Source organism: Prionailurus viverrinus, chromosome A2 (assembly GCF_022837055.1).
Source record: "Prionailurus viverrinus isolate Anna chromosome A2, UM_Priviv_1.0, whole genome shotgun sequence".
Classification (NCBI taxonomy): domain Eukaryota; kingdom Metazoa; phylum Chordata; class Mammalia; order Carnivora; family Felidae; genus Prionailurus; species Prionailurus viverrinus.
The window spans coordinates 79,857,445-79,878,110 of record NC_062562.1 but is presented as its reverse complement, the minus strand read 5'-3'; the positions used below and the strand labels follow the sequence as shown (position 1 = coordinate 79,878,110).

General features: G+C 35.1%; 1 protein-coding gene and 1 long non-coding RNA gene across 5 annotated transcripts in view; one reads left to right on the top strand and one right to left on the bottom strand.

Annotated features, from left to right (window-relative positions):
- KMT2E (lysine methyltransferase 2E (inactive)) overlaps nt 1-20,666 on the top strand; it is a 99,644-nt gene that overhangs the window by 49,233 nt on the left and 29,745 nt on the right. For 3 of the 4 annotated variants that reach the window (XM_047825624.1, XM_047825614.1, XM_047825631.1), the window contains 6 exons: nt 4,583-4,697; nt 5,972-6,201; nt 9,106-9,186; nt 15,940-15,998; nt 16,976-17,148; nt 20,094-20,132. In XM_047825624.1, coding sequence (XP_047681580.1) covers nt 4,583-4,697; nt 5,972-6,201; nt 9,106-9,186; nt 15,940-15,998; nt 16,976-17,148; nt 20,094-20,132 — 697 coding nt within the window. Of the gene's footprint in view, nt 1-4,582; nt 4,698-5,971; nt 6,202-6,655; nt 6,745-9,105; nt 9,187-15,939; nt 15,999-16,975; nt 17,149-20,093; nt 20,133-20,666 lie in introns of those variants that run through there. The other variant, XM_047825638.1, reaches the window with a different exon arrangement.
- LOC125148067 (uncharacterized) overlaps nt 1-20,666 on the bottom strand; it is a 38,611-nt gene that overhangs the window by 5,393 nt on the left and 12,552 nt on the right. The window lies entirely within an intron of this gene.

The following is a 20,666-nucleotide window of genomic DNA, read 5'->3' as shown; positions in this document are numbered from 1 at the left end:
TCCTCAATTTGTGGGAAACAGAATTCAGAGTTTTGAAAAAGTGAGTTCATCTGCAAATTCTGTTTTGATCATTTGACCATACCTTACTGCTCATATATTATGAATACTTTAATTACATGTTGTTTTTTAACATTTTGAATTATCAGGCTAGACGATGATTATCTTTTGGGAAGTTTCCCATGGATAGAGATTATCTTTTTGACAATGGTCATTGTTTCAGTGATTTAAGAACATACACAAAAACCACGTCTGAATGAGTACAAATAATTTTCATACTATTTAAAAAGTGACATCAAAATTATGTAAGTGAAATCTCATCTGTTTGTGGGATAAACAGCACCATGGTTTATGTTTGGATATGTAATTATTTATAGAAAATACTATGCTAATGTAGTTTCTTTATGATAAATGTTATACCTTTACTTTGGTATTTGTGTGTGTGTGTGTGTGTGTGTGTGTGTGTGTGTGAGAGACACACACACAAATTCGTTATTGTGTTTATTATCCCTTTAGCCCTGCCATTAAAAGTTTATTAAGGCTTTATGATAATGTTCCAGAAGATTTTGAAGAAAACTCCTATGACTTCAGTGTAGTGATTTTTGTTACTATGAGTTCCTGCCAAGGTGCTGTCCATATGTAAATACAGTAGATTTGCATGGATTTAATCTTTTTTTTTTTTTTTTTTTTTTTAAAGTAGGCTGCATGCCCAGCGTGGGGCTTGAACTCATGACCCTGAGATCAAGAGTCAGATGCTCTTCTGAGTCAGCCAGGCTCCTCTAATTAATCATTTTGTGATTGGATATTTAAATGACTTCTCCTCTTATATATAGCTTTATGAATAGTATTACAGTAAATATCTCAAATCTACAAGTCTTAGTGGGAATTTCTTTCTTAGGATAAATTCCCCAAAATGGGTTTACTGGATCAAAGGATGCTTGACTTTTGGTATTTGTCACAAAGTTGTTTTCATGTTTACTATGTTGTGGAAATGCAGAGCTTTGAGGATATTTAGCACCATGGTACTTTTAAAGATTATTTCTAAGTATATATGTTGTGTTATTATTATTATTATTATTTTTTTTTTAATGCTCTCTTATAGTTCAGGAAAATCCTTAAAATAGGTCAACCAAATTTTTTATTTATTTTTATTATTTTATTTTTTTTAACGTTTATTTTTGAGACAGAGAGAGACAAAGCATGAACGGGGGAGGGTCAGAGAGAGGGAGACACAGAATCTGAAACAGGCTCCAGGCTCTGAGCTGTCAGCACAGAGCCCGACGCAGGGCTTGAACTCACGGACCGCGAGATCATGACCTGAGCCGAAGTCGGCCGCTTAACCAACTGAGCCACGCAGGCACCCCCAAAATTTTTAAAAAGTAACTGTTAGCTTCTTTTTAAAATTACTTTTAGTATAAGCAGCATTAGAAATGAGAATCTTGATGAAGAATTTCTGCTTTCTATCAAAAAGAATGAAATCTTGCCGTTTGCAACCACTTGGATGGAACAAGAGGGTATTATGCTAAGCAAAAGTAGAGAAAGATAAATATTATATGAATTCACCCATATGAGGATTTTAAGATACAAAACAGGTGAACATAAGGGAAGGGAAGCAAAAGTAATATAAAAACAGGGAGGGGGACAAAACAGAAGAGACTCTTAAATATGGAGAACCAACAGAGGGTTGCTGGAGGGGTGGTGGTAGAGGGGGATGGGCTACAAGGGTAAGGGCATTAAGGAATCCACGCCTGAAATCATTGTTGCACCATATGGTAACTAATTTGGATGTAAATTAAAAAATAATTATTAATACAAAAATTGCCAAATGATCATTGCCAGTAATCACTGCTGCAGCTTCAATTTGAATCATGAAATTATGCATTTGTGACTTGCTTACATGCTTGAACTTACCTGCTTTTGTGCTGAAAGGTTTTTTTTTTTTTATGCTTAACCATTAACTGCTCCAAAATAGCAAAGTTTTTACTATGCTCTTTAGCAGTATGGTCAGAGATTACTCTAAATCTTTAAGTAGGAGTCTTTCTATTTTGGCCACAATATGTGCATATTACCTTAATAACAGTATTATAGATCAGGAGTTGCCGAAACTCCACTTCTTCCTTTCATGTAAGTTTTAAAGATTTTTTAAAGCAATTGATTTTGTAGAGCAGTCAAAGGCAGTTTGCTAATATCTATCCATTTTACATGCATTTACCCTTTTGTTGAGCATTTCTGTCTCCAGGGATGCATGCTGTAGAAATACTACCATGTATTTCGAGAGGATATATTGAAGGGTGTACAAGTGCAGTGATACCTTTAACAGTGAAAAATAGAAATAAATGTCCCCTGGGGCGCCTGGGTAGCTCAGTCAGTTGAGCATCTTGATTTTGGCTCAGGTTATGATCCCAGGGTCTTGGATTGAACCCCATGTCAGGCTCCCCACTGAGCGTGGAGCCTGCTTAAGGTATTCTCTCTCTCTCTCTCTCTCTCTCTCTCTCTTCCTCTTTGCCCTTCTCTCTCCCTCTCTCTCTCTCAAATAAAAAATAAGTTAAAAAAAACCCCAAATATCCACAAATAGGGAAATTGTTAAATAAACCATGTACATTTATATAATGAAGTAAGCAGTTATTACCAAAAATAGGGTAGATACACATTGACACTGAAAGATGGACAAAGCAAATTGTGAAAAAACAAATAGTATATTAGAAACAATTTAGAGGGAGATACATGGCATCCTAAGGTTTGTGTTTGAGGTTTTAAGTTTGAAGGTTTGAGGTTCGAAGACATGGTCTTTCACTTTCTTATGTACTTATATATTTAAGTTTTATGCAATGAGAATGTGTTGATTTTAAATTTAAAAGACGTTTCTTTTTTAAAAGAAGGAGGAAATTTTTAAAATAACACCATAGACATTAGATGAGTATTGATTTTCAAAGTATTCGGAACATTTTGGAGGCTCTTCTTCTGTAATTTCCTCCAGAACCGTGGAACAACCTCAGTTTGTGCCTCCTTCTCTACTGGTTCTAGAATCCTGGATCTCACGGCAGCAGCCACTTAGAGCTAAATTGAGACTTTGTGCAGGGGAGTGAGTTGGGGGTGGGTGGGAAGAGTATGTCAAGAAGCTGTCAACTATAGAAATAAGACAACTAGAGTGTAACTGCATTAAGAAGTCTTTAAACCATGAAGAGTGCAAACAGTACTAACTTCTAAGGGCAAGTTTTGGATAAGAGGTAGGATAAGGGGTATCATGAAAAAATCATCTCAAATGGTGGCCACGGTAAGAATAAAGGCACAGAAACAAATCATGTTTTGTGTGTGCCAGGGAGAAATTAATTTCATTGTGAATTAGCCTCAGGAGTAGTTTCACTGCTACATTGATCAATAAATAGGTATTACCAGGAATAAGGCTCAGGAGGATTGATATGAGTAAAGAAGTTGGCAAAGTGATATATGTAAAATGCTAGGCCAGAGAGCTCACAGGTCAATCACAGTGCGTGAGTTGTTAGTCTCAGTTGTATCAGTTGTTGGTCAGGTTATCGTCACTTAACCATTATGGACCAGAACTGCTGATCTTACTCTACCACAGGTTGCTGCTTCTATTTTTTCATAAGTAAATCTTGGTTCATTGTGAGGTTTCTTATTTCTTAACTTTACTGATACTTTCCAAGGCTTCATTACATCTTGGCACACTAACACATACATACAGTTTTGAACATTGAAATGTATATTTCACATTCACATTCGGGGCCACATGGATTCATTGTGTTCTTGGTTCTGTTTAAATTATTTCTGCTACTTTTCTCTACCCCTGTGCCTAGTGTCCCTGGTGCCATTGAGTATTCAAATAATGTTTACTCTCTGATAACCTTTTTAATGTTTGTTTATTTTTGAGAGAGAGAGAGAGAGAGAGAGAGAGAGAGACAGAGTGAGAACGGGGGAGGGGCAGAGAGAGAGGGAGACACAGAATTTGAAGCAGGCTCCAGGCTGTGAGCTGTCAGCACAGAGCCCAATGTGGGGCTCAAACCCACGAACTGTGAGATCATGACCCAAGCCAAAGTGGGATCCTTAACCACCTGAGCCACCCAGGTGCCCCTCTGATAATTTTTTTTTTTTTAATGATAGGGAAACTATTTGAATTTGGGAGGTGAGACATTTATGTATTTATGTATTTATTTAAGGATTATTTAAAATTTTTTTTTAATGTTTATTTATTTTTGGAGAGAGAGAGACAGAGCATGAGCAGGGGAGGGACAGAGAGAGAGGGAGACACAGAATCTGAAGCAGGCTCCAGGCTCTGAGCTGTCAGCACAGAGCCAGACGCGGGGCTCAACCTCACAGACATAGAGATCATGACCTGAGCCGAAGTCAGACGCTCAACCAACTGAGCCACTCAGGCGCCCGGAGACACTGATTTTTTAAAAAGTCTGGTTAAGATACAGAACCTAGATAGGATATATCTTATCCACAGGTGTCTGCCTACTATAAAAAGACATTTGTATAGCAATAAAATAAACGCTTATAATTTTAAATTGATTGAACAGAACAAAAATGAATGGAATTCTCTTTGATGCAACTTTTCCCCCTCCAGACCAGAATCCGTAGAAGCTAGCCCTGTGGTAGTTGAGAAATCCAACAGTTATCCCCACCAGTTGTATACCAGCAGCTCGCATCATTCACACAGTTACATCGGTTTGCCCTATGCGGTAAGTGTCAAATGTTTCTCTGGAAGGGTATTTTTTATACCTAGAGACTGAAAGTAGATGTTTGTAGTAATTGTGCCTGAAAAGAAAACATTTAAAAATCCATACTTATATTATCTAAACAATTAGGTATATAATTTATAGTTTAATTTTTTATTGCTCTAACTATATTTATTCAAAGGATTAAAATTCTATTAGAGGTATTCCCTAGAAGTTTTGCTATTATTATTATTATTATTATTTTGCATTTTATACTATTAATAGTGTGGTATTCTAATTCTTTACCTCCTCTATAAAAAAGCCAGAGATAGAACTGTATTGTATTACCTACTGTTGGTTCTAAATTATATAATAATTTTATTGTAAATTATATAATTACCATTTTTTGAGCACTTATGTGCCAGGCTTTGTGCTAAACTTTTTTTTTTTTTTTTTTTTTTTTTTTGCATGCTCATAGTGAGGGAGGGACAGAGACAGAAAGGGAGGGAGAGAATCCCAAGCAGGCTCTGCACTGTCAGCACAGAACCATGAGATTATGACCTGAGTTGAGATCAAGAGTCAGATGTTTGAACGACTGAGCCACCCAGGTCCCCCTGTGCTAAACATTTTTACATATATTATCTCATTTGATCTTCAAAACCAACCTCATGAGATGAGCATAATTTTCATCCCCATTTCATAGCTGAGAAAATGAGGCTTACCTAAATTAACTTGTTCAGTGTTGCATAGCTAATAAGAGGCAGAGGTTACACTGAAACAGTTGAAGAACTGGACATATTTGTGATATTATCCAGATACAACTGTGAGGGATTTTTGCCACTGGGACCAGCATAAAAACCAATTCCTAAAAAAATCTTCTGTTATATACTTAATAATGATAATATGTCTTTGTGGTTGTTTTTGTTATTCTTGAGCCTCCACATTCCACATTCCTGAGGTTATTTTTTTTTTTACCCTTCACATTGTGTGCCTGCCTCTAGAAGGTGGAGCTCTATGTCCATAGGACTGTGAGGATGTCTTTTGATTAGGGAGGTGAGGGCATGGAGTTTAAGGGAAGTCATTGTGCAGGTGACTGAGGTAGACTGACATTTTCACTTACTAGTATGGTTTAATTTATAGCTTTACCAAGTTGTTATTTTAAAGGTATTAAGGAAGAAATAGGCCAACTTCATATTTCTTGAATATTCAAATTAAGGACTGAATTTTATTTTAGTTACTTAGTTTATATTGTTGCTGAAATTATATATATTGTGCTGTATTTGTGTTCATTTATCCAGGACCATAATTATGGTGCTCGTCCTCCTCCAACACCTCCGGCTTCCCCTCCTCCATCAGTTCTTATTAGCAAAAATGAAGTAGGCATATTTACCACTCCTAACTTTGATGAAACTTCCAGTGCTACTACAATCAGCACATCTGAGGATGGAAGTTATGGTACTGATGTAACCAGGTGCATATGTGGTTTTACACATGATGATGGATACATGATCTGTTGTGACAAATGCAGGTAAAATATTTTACACCATTAGTTTACTTTTCTTGAATGCTGCTAACCTTTGATTGTTAACCTTGGAAAAGATAAAGTCACTTTTGAAGGAATTGATGAATGTGGTTTTTAAGTGAGACTTCTGCTGTTATCAGTGCAGTTTATTTTGTTCCTAGAAAAAGCCCCTATGGGAAAGAAGCTCTCTTAGAGTTTATCAGAAATCATTGTTAATTGCATAATAGGCATTCAGTTCTGAACTTTATTCATGTAGGATCACATCTCTGTTTTTGCTCATTCAGTAATAATACAACTACATACGGTGGTAGACAAGATAGAAAAATGAGCCCTGCGAATTTCCTTTGGAGTTATTTGTGCTGTGTAGTCACTGTGATTTTCCAGTTTGGGGGAATTATACATTTTGATGGATGTTTGTTTGACTTGACTCTCTCACCTCCTTTTGACTTGAACCTTGCAGCACTCTGGAGTCTCCTTGAACCAGAACCACAGTCTCCCCTCCCCCAACCCTGGTTCAACCACCAAGAAAGGCCTCCTCCCCTAGAGAAGGTGTGATTGGGACAGAAAGTGGGGTTTTATTTTTGTTTTTGTTTTTTTGGGGGGTGAGGGAGTTGGGGAGGATGGAGAGGGAATAGGATTTCAGCCTGAAAGTTACTGAGTCCATCCCCTGCACAGAGTGGGAAGCAGAGTATGTATATTTAAGCAGTGCACTGTAGTGGGTAAGAAAGTTTGGTAGCTTTACACAATTTCATGGGTCATATCTTTATGGCATAGCTTCATTATTTGATTTGAAATAGTATAGCCTATACCCATATTTGAACGTGAGTGTAAAAATACATCTTAGAGCCAAATATAAATTACTTTGCATTATTTGTAATATTGTTCTCATTTATTAGGTGGTTAGGAGTTGGATGTTATTGATATAAACATGCATGTAGGGTTATATTTTAAAAAGATGATTTACCTTTGCCAAAAAGGGGGAAAATTAGTCTTAATTTGGAAGGTGAAATTTGATATTTTTATGTAAAAATGTGAAGTTTTGAGTAAATTTTTATAAAAATATATTGTGATACCTTTTCACATTTAAAAATAAATACTCATTATCTGTGACATATCATTACTATGAACAATCACTTCAGTAAATTTACTCAGGAGGTAAATTAAAAAAACTAAAAAAATATCTTCAGTGATAAATTCTTTTCTTTATTATTTTTTAAATAACTACCTGATAGAAAATCTCAGTTCATATTTTAACTGATCACATAATATAGCTTTCTCTTAGCTGATCTTGTCTAATGTGATAAATTACATACATTTGGCAGCGTTTTCATTTTAATGCATAATATGAATATTGTTTTCTTTCTGTTTAATTACAGTGATCTAGATATAATACAGAATTATCTCTGTTAGAAAATAGTGAAATAGTCCTTAGGATTTATACTATCTACAAATTCTTAAAGGACCAGTTCACAGTTTTTGGATTGTTCAAAGTGTTTGCTTCTCAGCAACTGCTGTTATGAATCTATTTTTTGTGGTTTTATTTTTCTACTGCTTAATCTGTAAAATATTGTACAACTTAATGTTTTTTCCTTTCTTCTTGTTCTGTATTGCCTCTATGTATTTCCATGTACCTACTGCCTATAATCTCCTCTTTCAAGTTTGGCATCTAGATCCCTGATCATTTATTCATTTTCTAGTTTGGTTTCTTCTGTTGTCTGCATGACATTACTACTTACCACCCAAATTTAATTTAGTTTGTTATTCTAGCCCTCCTGTCTGGTGTTCTGCTTTTCTCACTTTTCTCCCCACATCTTTGATATATATTCCATTACCTTCCACTTTCTACCAGTTCTTTTCCCAATATCCTCAGTTAAGTGAAGAGCAATACAATAGCAGGTAAATCAGTAGGGATATATTAGAAGTTGCTGAATATTATGTAAAAAGTAATTAAGACTATTTTTAGGAACAGGTGTGTGTGTGTGTGTGTGTGTGTGTGTGTGTACATGCACACACACACACACACACATATATATATATATATATATATATATATATATATATATATCTGGACCAATTAAAATCTTGGCAACAAAATACAATAATAGTAATAAATTGAAAAGTTGCCTCATGCTGGTCCATGTATTGCATAAGAATAATTTGAGGACAGAATAGGTTTAATCCCTACCTTCATAGAATATATCTTGGATTCTTTATATCTTCCCTGCCACATTCTAGTTCTGTCCTTTAACGCAAGTTTGGAATGTTGGAAAATCCTCTTAATTGTTTTTTCTACTTTCATTTTCTTCTTTGAATTCAAACACTTTATATCATCAAAACACATCTAGTTTTACATGTTGCTAGTTGGAGGAAATCTACACACATCCTGATGTTCCAACTCCTATATAATCTGACTGTACCATACTAACCCAATTCTACCTCCTCTGTATTTCTCAAAATGAAAATTCCCCTTCATATAGTTTAACTGTCTTCTGTCCATTGCTCGTCATATCTGTCTATTTGAGAAAAAACTGCTATGATGATATCTTTTCTTCCTAACTCTCAAATGAGGTTTTATTCAAGTCCATCATTCTCCAGGGTGCTTTTCCCCATTAACTTCAAGGAGTGTGGACATCTTTACTTTGTGACTTTTGATAATATTTGTAATGTATACCTTTCACATTTTAAAGTTACATTTGCTTCAGAAATATCTATATATCTATATTTTGTCCTCTTTGCATCTCAAAGTTTTATCTCCCCAAGGACATATTTCTGTGAATTCCTCACAGCACCTTTTACAGTGTTAAACACAAAGTGGGCACTTACTAAGTGATAGTCAAATAGAATATCAGGTCTTAATTTATGGATGATTCTAGGACTATTTTATATTTTGCTTTTTTTTTTTTTTTTAAGCGTTTGGCAACATATTGACTGCATGGGGATTGACAGGCAGCATATTCCTGATACATACTTATGTGAACGTTGTCAGCCTAGGTAAGTTGTGCATACTTATAAGATTGCCAGTAAATACACTGAAATAATCTTTAGTTATTAGAAGTTTATGTATGAATTCTGGATTAAACAATTAATGGATTACTATGTTTCATCAATTCTAAGATATACTTTTAATTTTCATATTTATTTTATTTTTTTGTATTTTGACATCTCTAAAATCAGGAAGAATGTTTTCATTGATAATATGTCATGGTTTACTTTGTAGCGTTTTTCTTTTACTTTATCAATAATGCATAAAATAATAGCACATCTTTTAAGTGATGGCATTTTTTTTCACTGAAATGCACTATGTTCAACAGTTACTAGAAGAACATTTCCTTAGCTTATAAAGAATTTTGTAGGTCTATACAATCATTCCATCACCCTGCTTCAACAATTTTCAACAATCTTTTTCATTTATACTGTCATGTGTTTCTTTTCTCCACATATTTTAATGCAAATCCCAGATATATTTCATTCATATATATCTCTGTGTATTTCAGTATACAGTACACTAAAACCTTGGATTGCAAGTAACTTGTTATGTGAGTGTTGTGCAAGACAAGTGAACATTTATTTCTAATAAATTTTAACTGGATAAACGAGTGATGTCTTGCAATGTGAGTAGTACATGATGTTGTATGTCACATGATCACAACTGAGCCAGTGGTTCTTGAAATTCCTTTTGATATACAAGTTCTCTGGATTACAAGCATGTTTCCAGAACGAATTATGCTCACAAACCAAGGTTTTACTATATATGTATATGTATTTAAACATGCATATACATGTATAAATATATACACATTTAAATACATATATAATTATGTATATTTATTAAATATATGTATAATTTGTAAAAGAATTAAAAAACCCAAAACCATTATTGTATATGCAACAGAATGTATTATCATCCAGTCGCTGTTAGAATATTGATTGGTTAATATACATCTATTCAGTCTCTAGTCATCTAAACCTCCTTTCGTTACTTCCCTAACTTTGGCCTCTCTTTTGCAGTGTGTTTCTTTAAGGAACTGAATTGTTTATCCCGATTTGTTTGCTAATTGCATTATCATGCTATAACAAGTTACTCTGTCCTTTGTATTTCTGTAAGTAAGTGTGTGATCAGATTATAGGTTCAGTTTTTGTTGTTAAAGTTTATTTATTTTGAGAGAGATAGCAAGCACCCAGAAAGAGCATGAGCAGGGGTGGGGAATTGGGGGTAGGGGGCAGAGAGAGAAGAAGAGAGAATCCCAAACAGGCTCCATGCTGACAGTGTGGGGCTTTGAAACTATGATGTGGAGCTTGAACCCATGAATCATGAGATCATGACCTAAGCTGAAATCAAGAATTGGATGCTTAACTGACTTAGCCACCTAGGCACTGGTCAATTTTTTTTTTTTTTTGGTAAGAATATTGTAAGAATATTTCTTGGACTGCTTCATCAGGTGACACATCATAGCTGGTTGTCTCTACGATAGGACCTATTGGTAGTCATTATTTAGACCCATTAATTTATTAGGGGTTGCAAGTTAGGGCCATGTTAATATATTTTTTTTTTTAATGCTTTTTTAATTTTTGGAAGAGCGTGAGTGGGGGAGCGACAGAGAGAGAGTGAGAAACAGACTCCAAAGCAGGCTCTAGGCTCTGAGCTGTCAGCACAGAGCCCAATGCAGGGCTCGAACTCATGAACTCAATGTGAGATCATGATCTGAGCCAAAGTCAGATGCTTAACTGACTGAGCCACCTAAGTGCCCCAATGCTATGTTAATCTTATTGCTTATGACTTATTAGCTCAAATATGTCTATAGAAACAAACTTTCCCATATTAACTGTTTAGTTCTTTTAAGGTATACAGTTGACCCTTGAACAGCGTAGTTACGATCTGTGCAAGTCCACTTATATTTGGGTTTTTTTGATATAGTACTGTAAGTTTATTTTTTATGACTTTGTTTTTTTATTTTTTCAAAATGTTTACTTTTGAGAGAGAAAGAGAAAGAGAGCACAAGTGGGGAAGGGGCAGAGAGAGAGGGAGACATGAAATCCGAAGTAGGCTCCAGGCTCTGCACTGTCAGCACAGAGCCTGACGTGGGACTCAGAGTCATGAACCATGAGATCATAACCTGAGCCAAAGTTAGATGCCTAACTGACTAAGTCACCCAGATGCCCCTTTTTATGACTTTCTTAATTATGTTTTTCTGTGGCTCACTAATACATATGCTTACTAATACATAATACATATGCATACATGCATTCACTAATACGTATGCATACCAAATATGTGTTAATCAACTGTTTATGTTATCAGTAGGCTTACAGTTTTAATTTTTTGGAAAGTCAAAAGTTAATATGTGAATTTTTGGCTGCAAGTGTCATTATGAACTCAGGTATTTAAACATAATGGATGTCAGTCTGCTGCAGTTATTATTCGTATTGATATTTAAATTTTGTCTAGTTTTCGTCGGTGGAAACTTGACAACTTGACTCTTGAGCCCTTTTGACAGTATCCTAGTGGTACTTGATAAGTGTTCGTGCTGTCTAGCATAACAAGATGTCTCGAGATTGTATTATACTTCTGTGCCCCTGAGGATTGGTTTTCAGAACTAGAATCTGAGCTAGCATGCTCTTTCTACTGGATTGGTTACTGTTCCTAGGTCTTTTTGGTAGACAAAGCTAGGAAATATGTTTTGCGTGTTTATTTTTAAGATAAAATACATGAGTTTATGCAGATAATTGCAGTTTAAATTTAGGAATACAAGGTTTTCATCTAGTCTTTTCTATATACTGTTTATATCTCCTTTGATCTTCGTTCTCAACAACAGACAGTAACATAATTAGAATTTTACCAGTTTACTCAGTTGCTTTATTTCATAGAAAAATGCAAGAATCTCAGAGTAACAATACCAACGACTAGCACCAACAATATGATTATGTAAAGGTTTATTTTTATTTATTTATTAAATACATTTTTTAAATGTTTTTATTTATTTTTGAGACAGAAAGAGACAGAACATGAGCAGGAGGTGGGCAGAGAGAGAGGGAGACACAGAATCTGAAGCAGGCTCCAGGCTCTGAGCAGTCAGCTCAGAGCCTGACACGGGGCTCAGACTCACAGACCGTGAGATCATGACCTGAGCCGAAGTCGGACGCCCAACTGACTGAGCCGCCCAGGCGCCCCTATTTATTTATTTTTAAAGTAATTTCTACACCCAACTTAGGGCTTGGACTCATGACCCTGAGAGATGAAGAGTCGCATGCTCTACTGACCGAGCCAGGCAGGTACACCTATGTAAAACAGGTTAGAACTTTTTTTCCCCTTAAGATATGTTCCACAAGGAACGTATGGTTGTGTTTAAAGTCCCTTAAAAGAATTTCACTGTGTGGTTAAAACACCATCTGGATGCACACTTACACACTTACGTTGATGAGGTTCTTTTATTTTTGATTTTTTTTTTTAATATTTATTTTTGAGAGAGAGAGAGAGCAAGCTTGCAGGGGAAGGGCAGAGAGAGAGGGAGAGGGAGACAGAGAATCTCAAGGCTCTGTGCTGACAGAGTCGTGGGACTCAAACTTAGGAATTGCAAGATCATGACCTAAGCCAAAATCAAGAGTCAGACATTTCACTGACTGAGCCATCCAGGTACCCCTTATTTTTTAAAATTGAACTTTTAATTTTGAGTTAGAGTGTCACATAAATAGTTAGGAAATAATAAAGATTCTGTGTATCTTTTACCCAATTCCCCCCAGTGGTAACATGTTGCAAAACTATTAATGCAGTATTATAGCTAGAATATTTAGTTGGTCTAGTCAAGATACAAAACATTTCCATGGCCAGTATCCATCACATTGCTTTTTCAGCTGCATCCACCTCCCACCTTTTCCACCTCTCCCATCTCCCCCATTCCTGGCCTTTGGCAACTCTGTTGCTATAATCTGTACTCCATGACTATAATTTTCTCGTTTCAAGAATGTTATATAAATGGAATCATACAGTATGTGACCTTGGGGTGGGCTTTTTTTTACTCAGTATGATTCTCTGGAGAGCCAGCCAGTTTTTGCATATATCAGTCTTCCTTCCTTCCTTCCTTCCTTCCTCCCTCCCTCCCTCCCTCCCTCCCTCCCTGCATTCCCCTTTCCCTCCCTTCTTTCTTTCTATGCTTGTTTATTTTGAGAGAGAGAGAGTGGGGGAGGGGCAGAGAGAGGGGGACAGAGGATCCCAAGTGGGCTCTGTTCTGACAGCAGACAGTCCAATATGGGGCTTGAACTCACAAACTGAGATCATGACCTAAACGGAAGTTAGACGCCTAACCGACTGAGCTACCCAGGTGCCCCGATATTTCATTCATTCTTTTTGCTATGTAGTGTTCTATGATATATATGTATCACAGTTTATTTAACCATTCACCTGTTGGACATTTTTTTGGCTATTACAGAAAAGTTGCTATGAACATCTGTGTACAGGTTTTGGTATGAATGTAAGTTTATTTTCTTTGGGATAAATGCCCAAGAGTGCAATTGCTCAGTCACATGGTAGTTGTGTTTAGTTTTTTAAAAAAATTATCCAGCTATATTGCAGAGCAGTTGTACCATTTTATATTCCTACCAGAAATGTAGGAGGAATCTAGTTATTTTTAGGATTGCTTTTTATACTTTGTTTTTATAATTATATACTTACATGATTATGTAAGAAGTAGTCTCATTATTTTGAAGTTAAATTTTAAAACAAAGTATATTCAGATAAGTTGGGCTTTCTATCCCTGAAGTAACATAAAAAATAGATTATTCTTTCCATTGTTTCCTTATTAGAAACAGGTGTGTATATACATCTTTGTATTCCTTTCTTATTTAGGTAAGCGATAGTACATTACAGAGTTTTTCCACATTTCCTTTTTTCTCTTAAAAATATCTTCTAAAGGGGCGCCTGGGTGGCGCAGTCGGTTGAGCGTCCGACTTCGGCTCAGGTCACGATCTCGCGATCCGTGAGTTCGAGCCCCGCGTCGGGCTCTGGGCTGATGGCTCGGAGCCTGGAGCCTGCTTCCGATTCTGTGTCTCCCTTTGTCTCTGCCCCTCCCCCGTTCATGCTCTGTCTCTCTCTGTCTCAAAAATAAATAAAAAACGTTAAAAAAAAATTAAAAAAAAATCCGCTAAAGATCACTTCATAGAAGTATATAGAAATTGGCTCATTTTTTTCTGTTGCTTCAAGGTGCTTCATCTTTTTCATGGAATACTGTATTCAACCAGTCTCATTAGAGTGGACATTGTTTCCAGTCTTTTGTAATTGCAAATAGAAGTAGGCGTGTTCAGTAAAAGGGTAAATGTATAATATATGCATAAAATTTTTGTCCGATATTGCTGAATTCTCCTCCAATACGAGCTGTACAGTTTTGAATTCTTACCAGTGATGGATAAGCATGCCTGTTTTCCCAGGGCTTACAATAGTGTCTGACAGACTTGGATTTTTCCCAGTTTAACTAGATTCAAAATGGTAATCTCAATGTTACACTTTGCATTGCTTTTTTATGAGTGAGGTTTTACTATGTGATTTTGCTTTACTTTATGATAGTTACTAGCCTTTTGCAAAATAGTTTTTGCTGGGGTAAATATCTATTGATAAATTCAGTTAAGAACTGGTTTAAAACTGGTCATTAGGGAGGGTAGTTTATTGAGTGATACCTACTTATTATTCTGTGATAATCAGTAATGTTAGTTATAGTTATATGTCCTAGTAGACATTAAGACAAGTCTGTTACTGAATTGTAGATATTTTAGTCTAGAGCCCTTATTCTCTCATCTAAGAAAAATATCTAGTCTTATTTGACCTATAGGCTAATAGGTTTCGATAGTGAAAATGTTGGTGGGAAATATAAAACAGTTCCTATGGATGATGTAGTTCATGTGTGGGGAGTTAATGAAATATTTTACTTTTTTCTTTAAGTTTTTATTTAAATTCCAGTTAAGATCCAGTGTTCTGTTCATTTCAGATATATTTTTTGTTTAACATGTCCATACAACACACAGTGCTAGCACATCACAAGTGCACTTTTTAATCCCCATCCCCCCACACACACCTCCCCTTTAGTGTATTTTTAGTTGTTAAAAGTTCAGTGTGTATTATTATTTCAAAAGTGGAAATAATTTTAGGCTGGTAATAATGCAAATAGATCCTAAATCAGTGGTGTGCTTTTAAGAAATTTATTTTGGTTATTGTAAACATTCTTTTTTTTTTTTTTTCAGACTTTTTGCTCTAAAATTTTTAAATTTTTGATGTTTATTTTTGAGAGAGAGAGAGAGATACTGAGCATGAGTTGGGGAGGGGCAGAGAGTGAGGGAGACACAGAATCCGAAGCAGGCTCTGGGCTCTGAGCTGTCAGTATAGAGCCCAGCGCGAGGCTTGAACTCACAAGCTGTGAGATCATAATTTGAGCCCAAGTCCACTTATCCGACTGAGCCATCCAGGTGTCCCCAGACATTTTGCTTTAAACATTCAATTTGGAAAAAAAAAAAAAAAAGGTACTAGCTTCCTAAGTAAAAAGTTATTTTCTTAAAAGCACAACAGTGTCACTTACCTGGCATCTACTGCTAATTATGCTAGATCAAATCTAAAGCAAGGGAAAAAATACACATATTTTATACTGTTTGTTTTTCAGTAAGAACATTAGAGAAATTGTAAAGTTTATCACATTTAAAATCAATCTGCTTTATATCTAAATTTATGAAAGTTTGATGAATAATCATGTTAATATTTTAATGCAGGAGTTTGGATAAAGAGAGGGCAGTGCTACTACAGCGCCGGAAAAGGGAAAATATGTCAGGTGGGTGAAGAGGATCTATGCTAAATTAAAATTAGTGTGATTGAGAAAATGAGTGGTCTGCATGTTTCAGTTGGATATAAACACCTTACCAGTCAGTGTTGGTTGTACATACAACTTATAATCTCAGGTATAGATTTTAAGTAGTCTTTTTTACAGATTATAGAATGTACTTATTTTAGAAAATGTGGAAATTAGAGGAAAATAAAAATTTTAAATCCTCATTTTTGTACAAAGGTAACAGCTTTAAAGAAGTATTAAAACATGTTTGCTTTTCAGAGAGATGGTGATCCATTAATCATATGCAATAGTATTTCATTTTGAGGAATAGATTTTAGCAGTATAACTGTGCTACAACTTTTATTTTGGCTTACGACAACACCAGTACAACTGGTTTTGAATAATCATAGTTTACTGAACTGTTTGATGGACATTTAGGTTGTGTCCAGTGTTTTTTGTTTTGTTTCGTTTCATTTTTGTTACTACAAATAGTACTGTCAATGAAACCCTCCCAGACAAGTTTTTTTGTGTTTTGGTTTTTTTTTTTTTTTTTTTTTTTTTTTGGTGGCCTTTTTTTTGTGTGTGTATTTTTGTTCATTTTATCTTTGGACACACACCTAGAAAAAGTTTATTAGGTGAAAGAGTAAGTATATGTAGAATTTTGTTAGATATGGTTAAATTTCCCTTCATAGGGAATTTTGAATTACCACTGGCTATTTATGCAAGTGCCCTTTTCCCATAGTCACACTACCTCAGTGTGTTGTCAGACTTTTGTATCCTTTCTAATTTAATGTATGAGAAAAGGTATTTGTAGTATGCATTTAAATGTATCTTACTATGAGTGAACTGAGGAAGTAGAAAAAAGTGTATTCTTCAGAATGATGGGAGATACAGCAGCTTGTCTTGTAGAATGCTGTTTGATTTTTCATTTTGTTCAAGATAGTGTTACAAGTATAGTAATTTTTATTTTGCCTTGGAAGATGGTGATACCAGTGCAACTGAAAGTGGTGATGAGGTTCCTGTGGAATTATATACTGCATTTCAGCATACCCCAACATCGATTACTTTAACTGCTTCAAGAGTTTCCAAGGTTAATGATAAAAGAAGGAAAAAAAGTGGGGAGAAAGAACAAAACATTTCAAAGTGTAAAAAAGTAAGTTTTTCCTTTTTTTAGTTATGTAGACAGGAAGTGATGGGAACTGTGTTTTACAGGAAAGGCAGGTGAGTAATGGATGGTAGCTAGAAAAGGTTGCAGAATCTAAGTTTTTTAAAACTCATTTTACAATTTTAATATGTTTTAAAGATTGAAGTGTAATAGATAAATGTTGACATACTGATTTGAAATCACTAATGAGACTAGTCATAGAAAGGCAAAAGCTAAAATAAAATAGAAAAAAATTGCTGCTTTAGACAAAAAATAACAATCCTAAGTTTTTAATAGCTTATGAACAAGGTAAAAGAGCATATGATAATTGTGAATAATTGTTTATAGTTGTTCTTCTCTGAATCATATGTAATTTTAATAAACCTCCTTATTTAATGAATTTCTTATCATGTAGACTTCTTTTACTTAAGTCTTATGTGATGAATTATCCCAAGGATTTAATGGCACAAAACCATTTCTAAGCCACTTTTTCACTAAATTTATTATTATTGGTCCTGAAGATTTTTCTCTTATAAGGTAAAAAAAAAAATACTTTTCACGAGAACTATATTGCTATTATAGAGTGAAATTATTCCTAGATATAAAATCAGGTTTTTCCAAAGAAAGCATTTTTTTTCCCTTGAGTAATTCTTCAAGATATTATTTGGTTATTTAATAGGCAGCAGGTACTTTTCAGTTTCTCATTTCACCACCATTTAAGCTTGACTGTAGCAGTCTTCACAGATGAGGTCCCTCTCCAGTTCTGCTACACTTTTTCCTGTATATTATCCATTCTTATAACCAAATTCTACCTGCACTTTCTGGGTGGTTTTTGTTTATTTTTTTAAAGTAAGCTCTGTATCCAACATGGGGTTTGAACTCATGACCCTGAGATCAAAAGTCATATGCCCTACCCACTGAGCCTGCCGAGTGTCCCACCAGGTGTCATCTTTGGTTATGGTGTTCTCTTCACCATTTAGGATATTCTCATCTCTGTCTTTTAAACCCTTATTATACTCTCAAGTACTGCTTCCTCCGTGAAGCTTGCTTTTCTCCTATCAAATATGATCATCTTTCTTTGCATCTCATTATGTCACTTGAACCTTTTATTATAGCACTTGTAACAACATTTTGTCTTCTTTCATTGTTATGTCCCTTATTTCAGATTGTAATTTACACAAAGAGAGAGATTGTCTATTAAATGCCTTTTATAATTTAGGAATTCACATATTATAGGTATTGACATACCTTTTTCATATCATGCTTTCAAATTAGGCTTTCCTGTTTATTGTTACTTGGAAATTGTATCCTTGCATATTTGTTTTAGGTCATTTGGTTTAAAAAATCTATTTTTTGAATAAAGCATAGATTTTGCACTTTTTCTGGGGGGAATTACTTGTCCCTATTTAAAGTGAATCAGTCCTGGGTCTTGGAGTGTGACATAGTTGTTTCAGAATATTGCTGTGTATTTAAAAAGAGATTTTTGTCTTATGTTGTTAGTAAAAATTGACAAGGATTAGAAAAAAAAAATCAAGGAACTGGGTATAAAAGATCTGGTTTTCCCACTTAGATCTTGCCCACTGTTAAGGTTTTACTATTATTTGAGGGGTGACATGTAGTATATATATAAAACAAAAGAATATATACAGTTTTGCTTTTTTTTTTTTCAGCCTATTGTTATGGCTAATTGTTAAAAATTTGAAAGGAGTTTACAATAGATGTTCTGGATAGAGGGCAGTTTTTATTTTATTTTTATTTTTATTTTATTTGTTTATTTTTGAGAGAGAAGGCGTGAGCAGGGGAGGGGCAGAGAGAGAGGGAGACACAGAATCCGAAACAGATTTCCAGGCTCTGAGCTGTCAGCACAGAGCCTGACGTTGGGCTCAAACCCATGAACCGTGAGATCTTGACCCGAGCTGGAGTTGGATGCTTGCTTAACTGACTGAGCCACCCAGGCACTCCAGATTTTTTTTTTTTTTTTTTTTTTTTTTTAAGTAATCTCTATACCCAGTGTGGGGCTCAAACCCACAACCCTGAGATCAAGAGTTGCATGCTCCACCGACTGAGCCAGCCAGGTGTCTCTTTCATGTTTCTTTAGTACCAGGATTGTATTCCTTTCAGTTGTTCATCTGTCTGGGTACATTACTTCTCCAAAGTCCACCTAGCTCTTTGCCCATGTTTTATGTGACGTTTCACTGCCTTGTTTTTGCTGTTAGTAAATCTTGCTGACTTCCAACATATAGTCTCCACACAAACTTAACACATATATTTGGGTCTATGTTGCTTACTCTCGGTTTATGTTTGTTAGTCTCCCTGGAGACTTTTTGGGTGAAGTGGTGAGGAAGATAGGAATTAAATGTTAAATACCACTTTGGGACCTGGCAGAGTAGTGGGCTGTCACTAAATTATTTATTAAATAAATACAACTCTATTTGCCACAGTGCTTATTACTCAAATGCTCCTCTGTGCTCAAATATCACTTACTAGTTGACTACGAGAATTAAAGTAAATAACTTTATCACTCCCCAGACTTGTCTCATGACTTAAATAAAATTACTGTAATATTGTTAATACCCTTCCAATTTTAATCAGATATTTTCCCATGGTTGTAATAATTGAGCACACAAAAAATTTGAGATTTTTTCTAGCAGTATCATATACATATTCTCTTGTTCTTACATAGCCTGCATTATGGTTTTTGTTGTTATTGTTGTTAATTTGACTATAGTTGACATACATTGTTACTTTGGTTTTAGATATACAAAGTCTGCATTCTATTTTTAATAGTAAAATAGTATGCTAGTAGGTGACTTTCCTTACTTAAACATTTACCCGGTTCTGGCTATATTTGCCAAGTTTTTTATTATTATGAGACTACAATAAAATGCTTTACTGAACTGATTGATTATATCCAGTTTAAAAGAAAACTAACTCAGAATTTCATGTTATTTTAGGCCTTTCGTGAAGGATCTCGGAAGTCATCAAGAGTTAAGGTAAACGGGCACCTGGGTGGCTCAGTTAAGCATCTGACTCTTGATTTTGGCTCAGGTCATGATCTCACAGTCATGAGATTGAGCCCTGTGTGGAGCTCTGTACTAAGCATGGAGCCTACTTGGGATTCTTTCTCCCTCCTTCTCTCTCTCTCTCCGTACCTCCCTGCTTTCTCTCTCTCTCTCTCTCAAAATAAATAAACATTAAAAAAAATTTTTTTAAGAGTTAAGGTAAATTCATTAAATTTTTTTTAAATACATTACATTTAAGTCCTTGTTCCAACTATCAGTTTTTCAGGAGCTTACTAAGTGGTTGCTTGTCCAAAACCTTTACTTTATGTTCTCTTCATTGCGTATCATCTCATTGCTTATTATCTTTACCAGAAGTGACACCATAGAGAATCCTAATTGGATTACTATGCCTCTCTTGGAGTTTATTAACACTGTTAAATCATTAAGTAAAAGGAGGTATATAAGTAATTCCTATTATCAAAATTTTGGATAATCTGAATTTCAGTAGATTATTGCATTCCATGT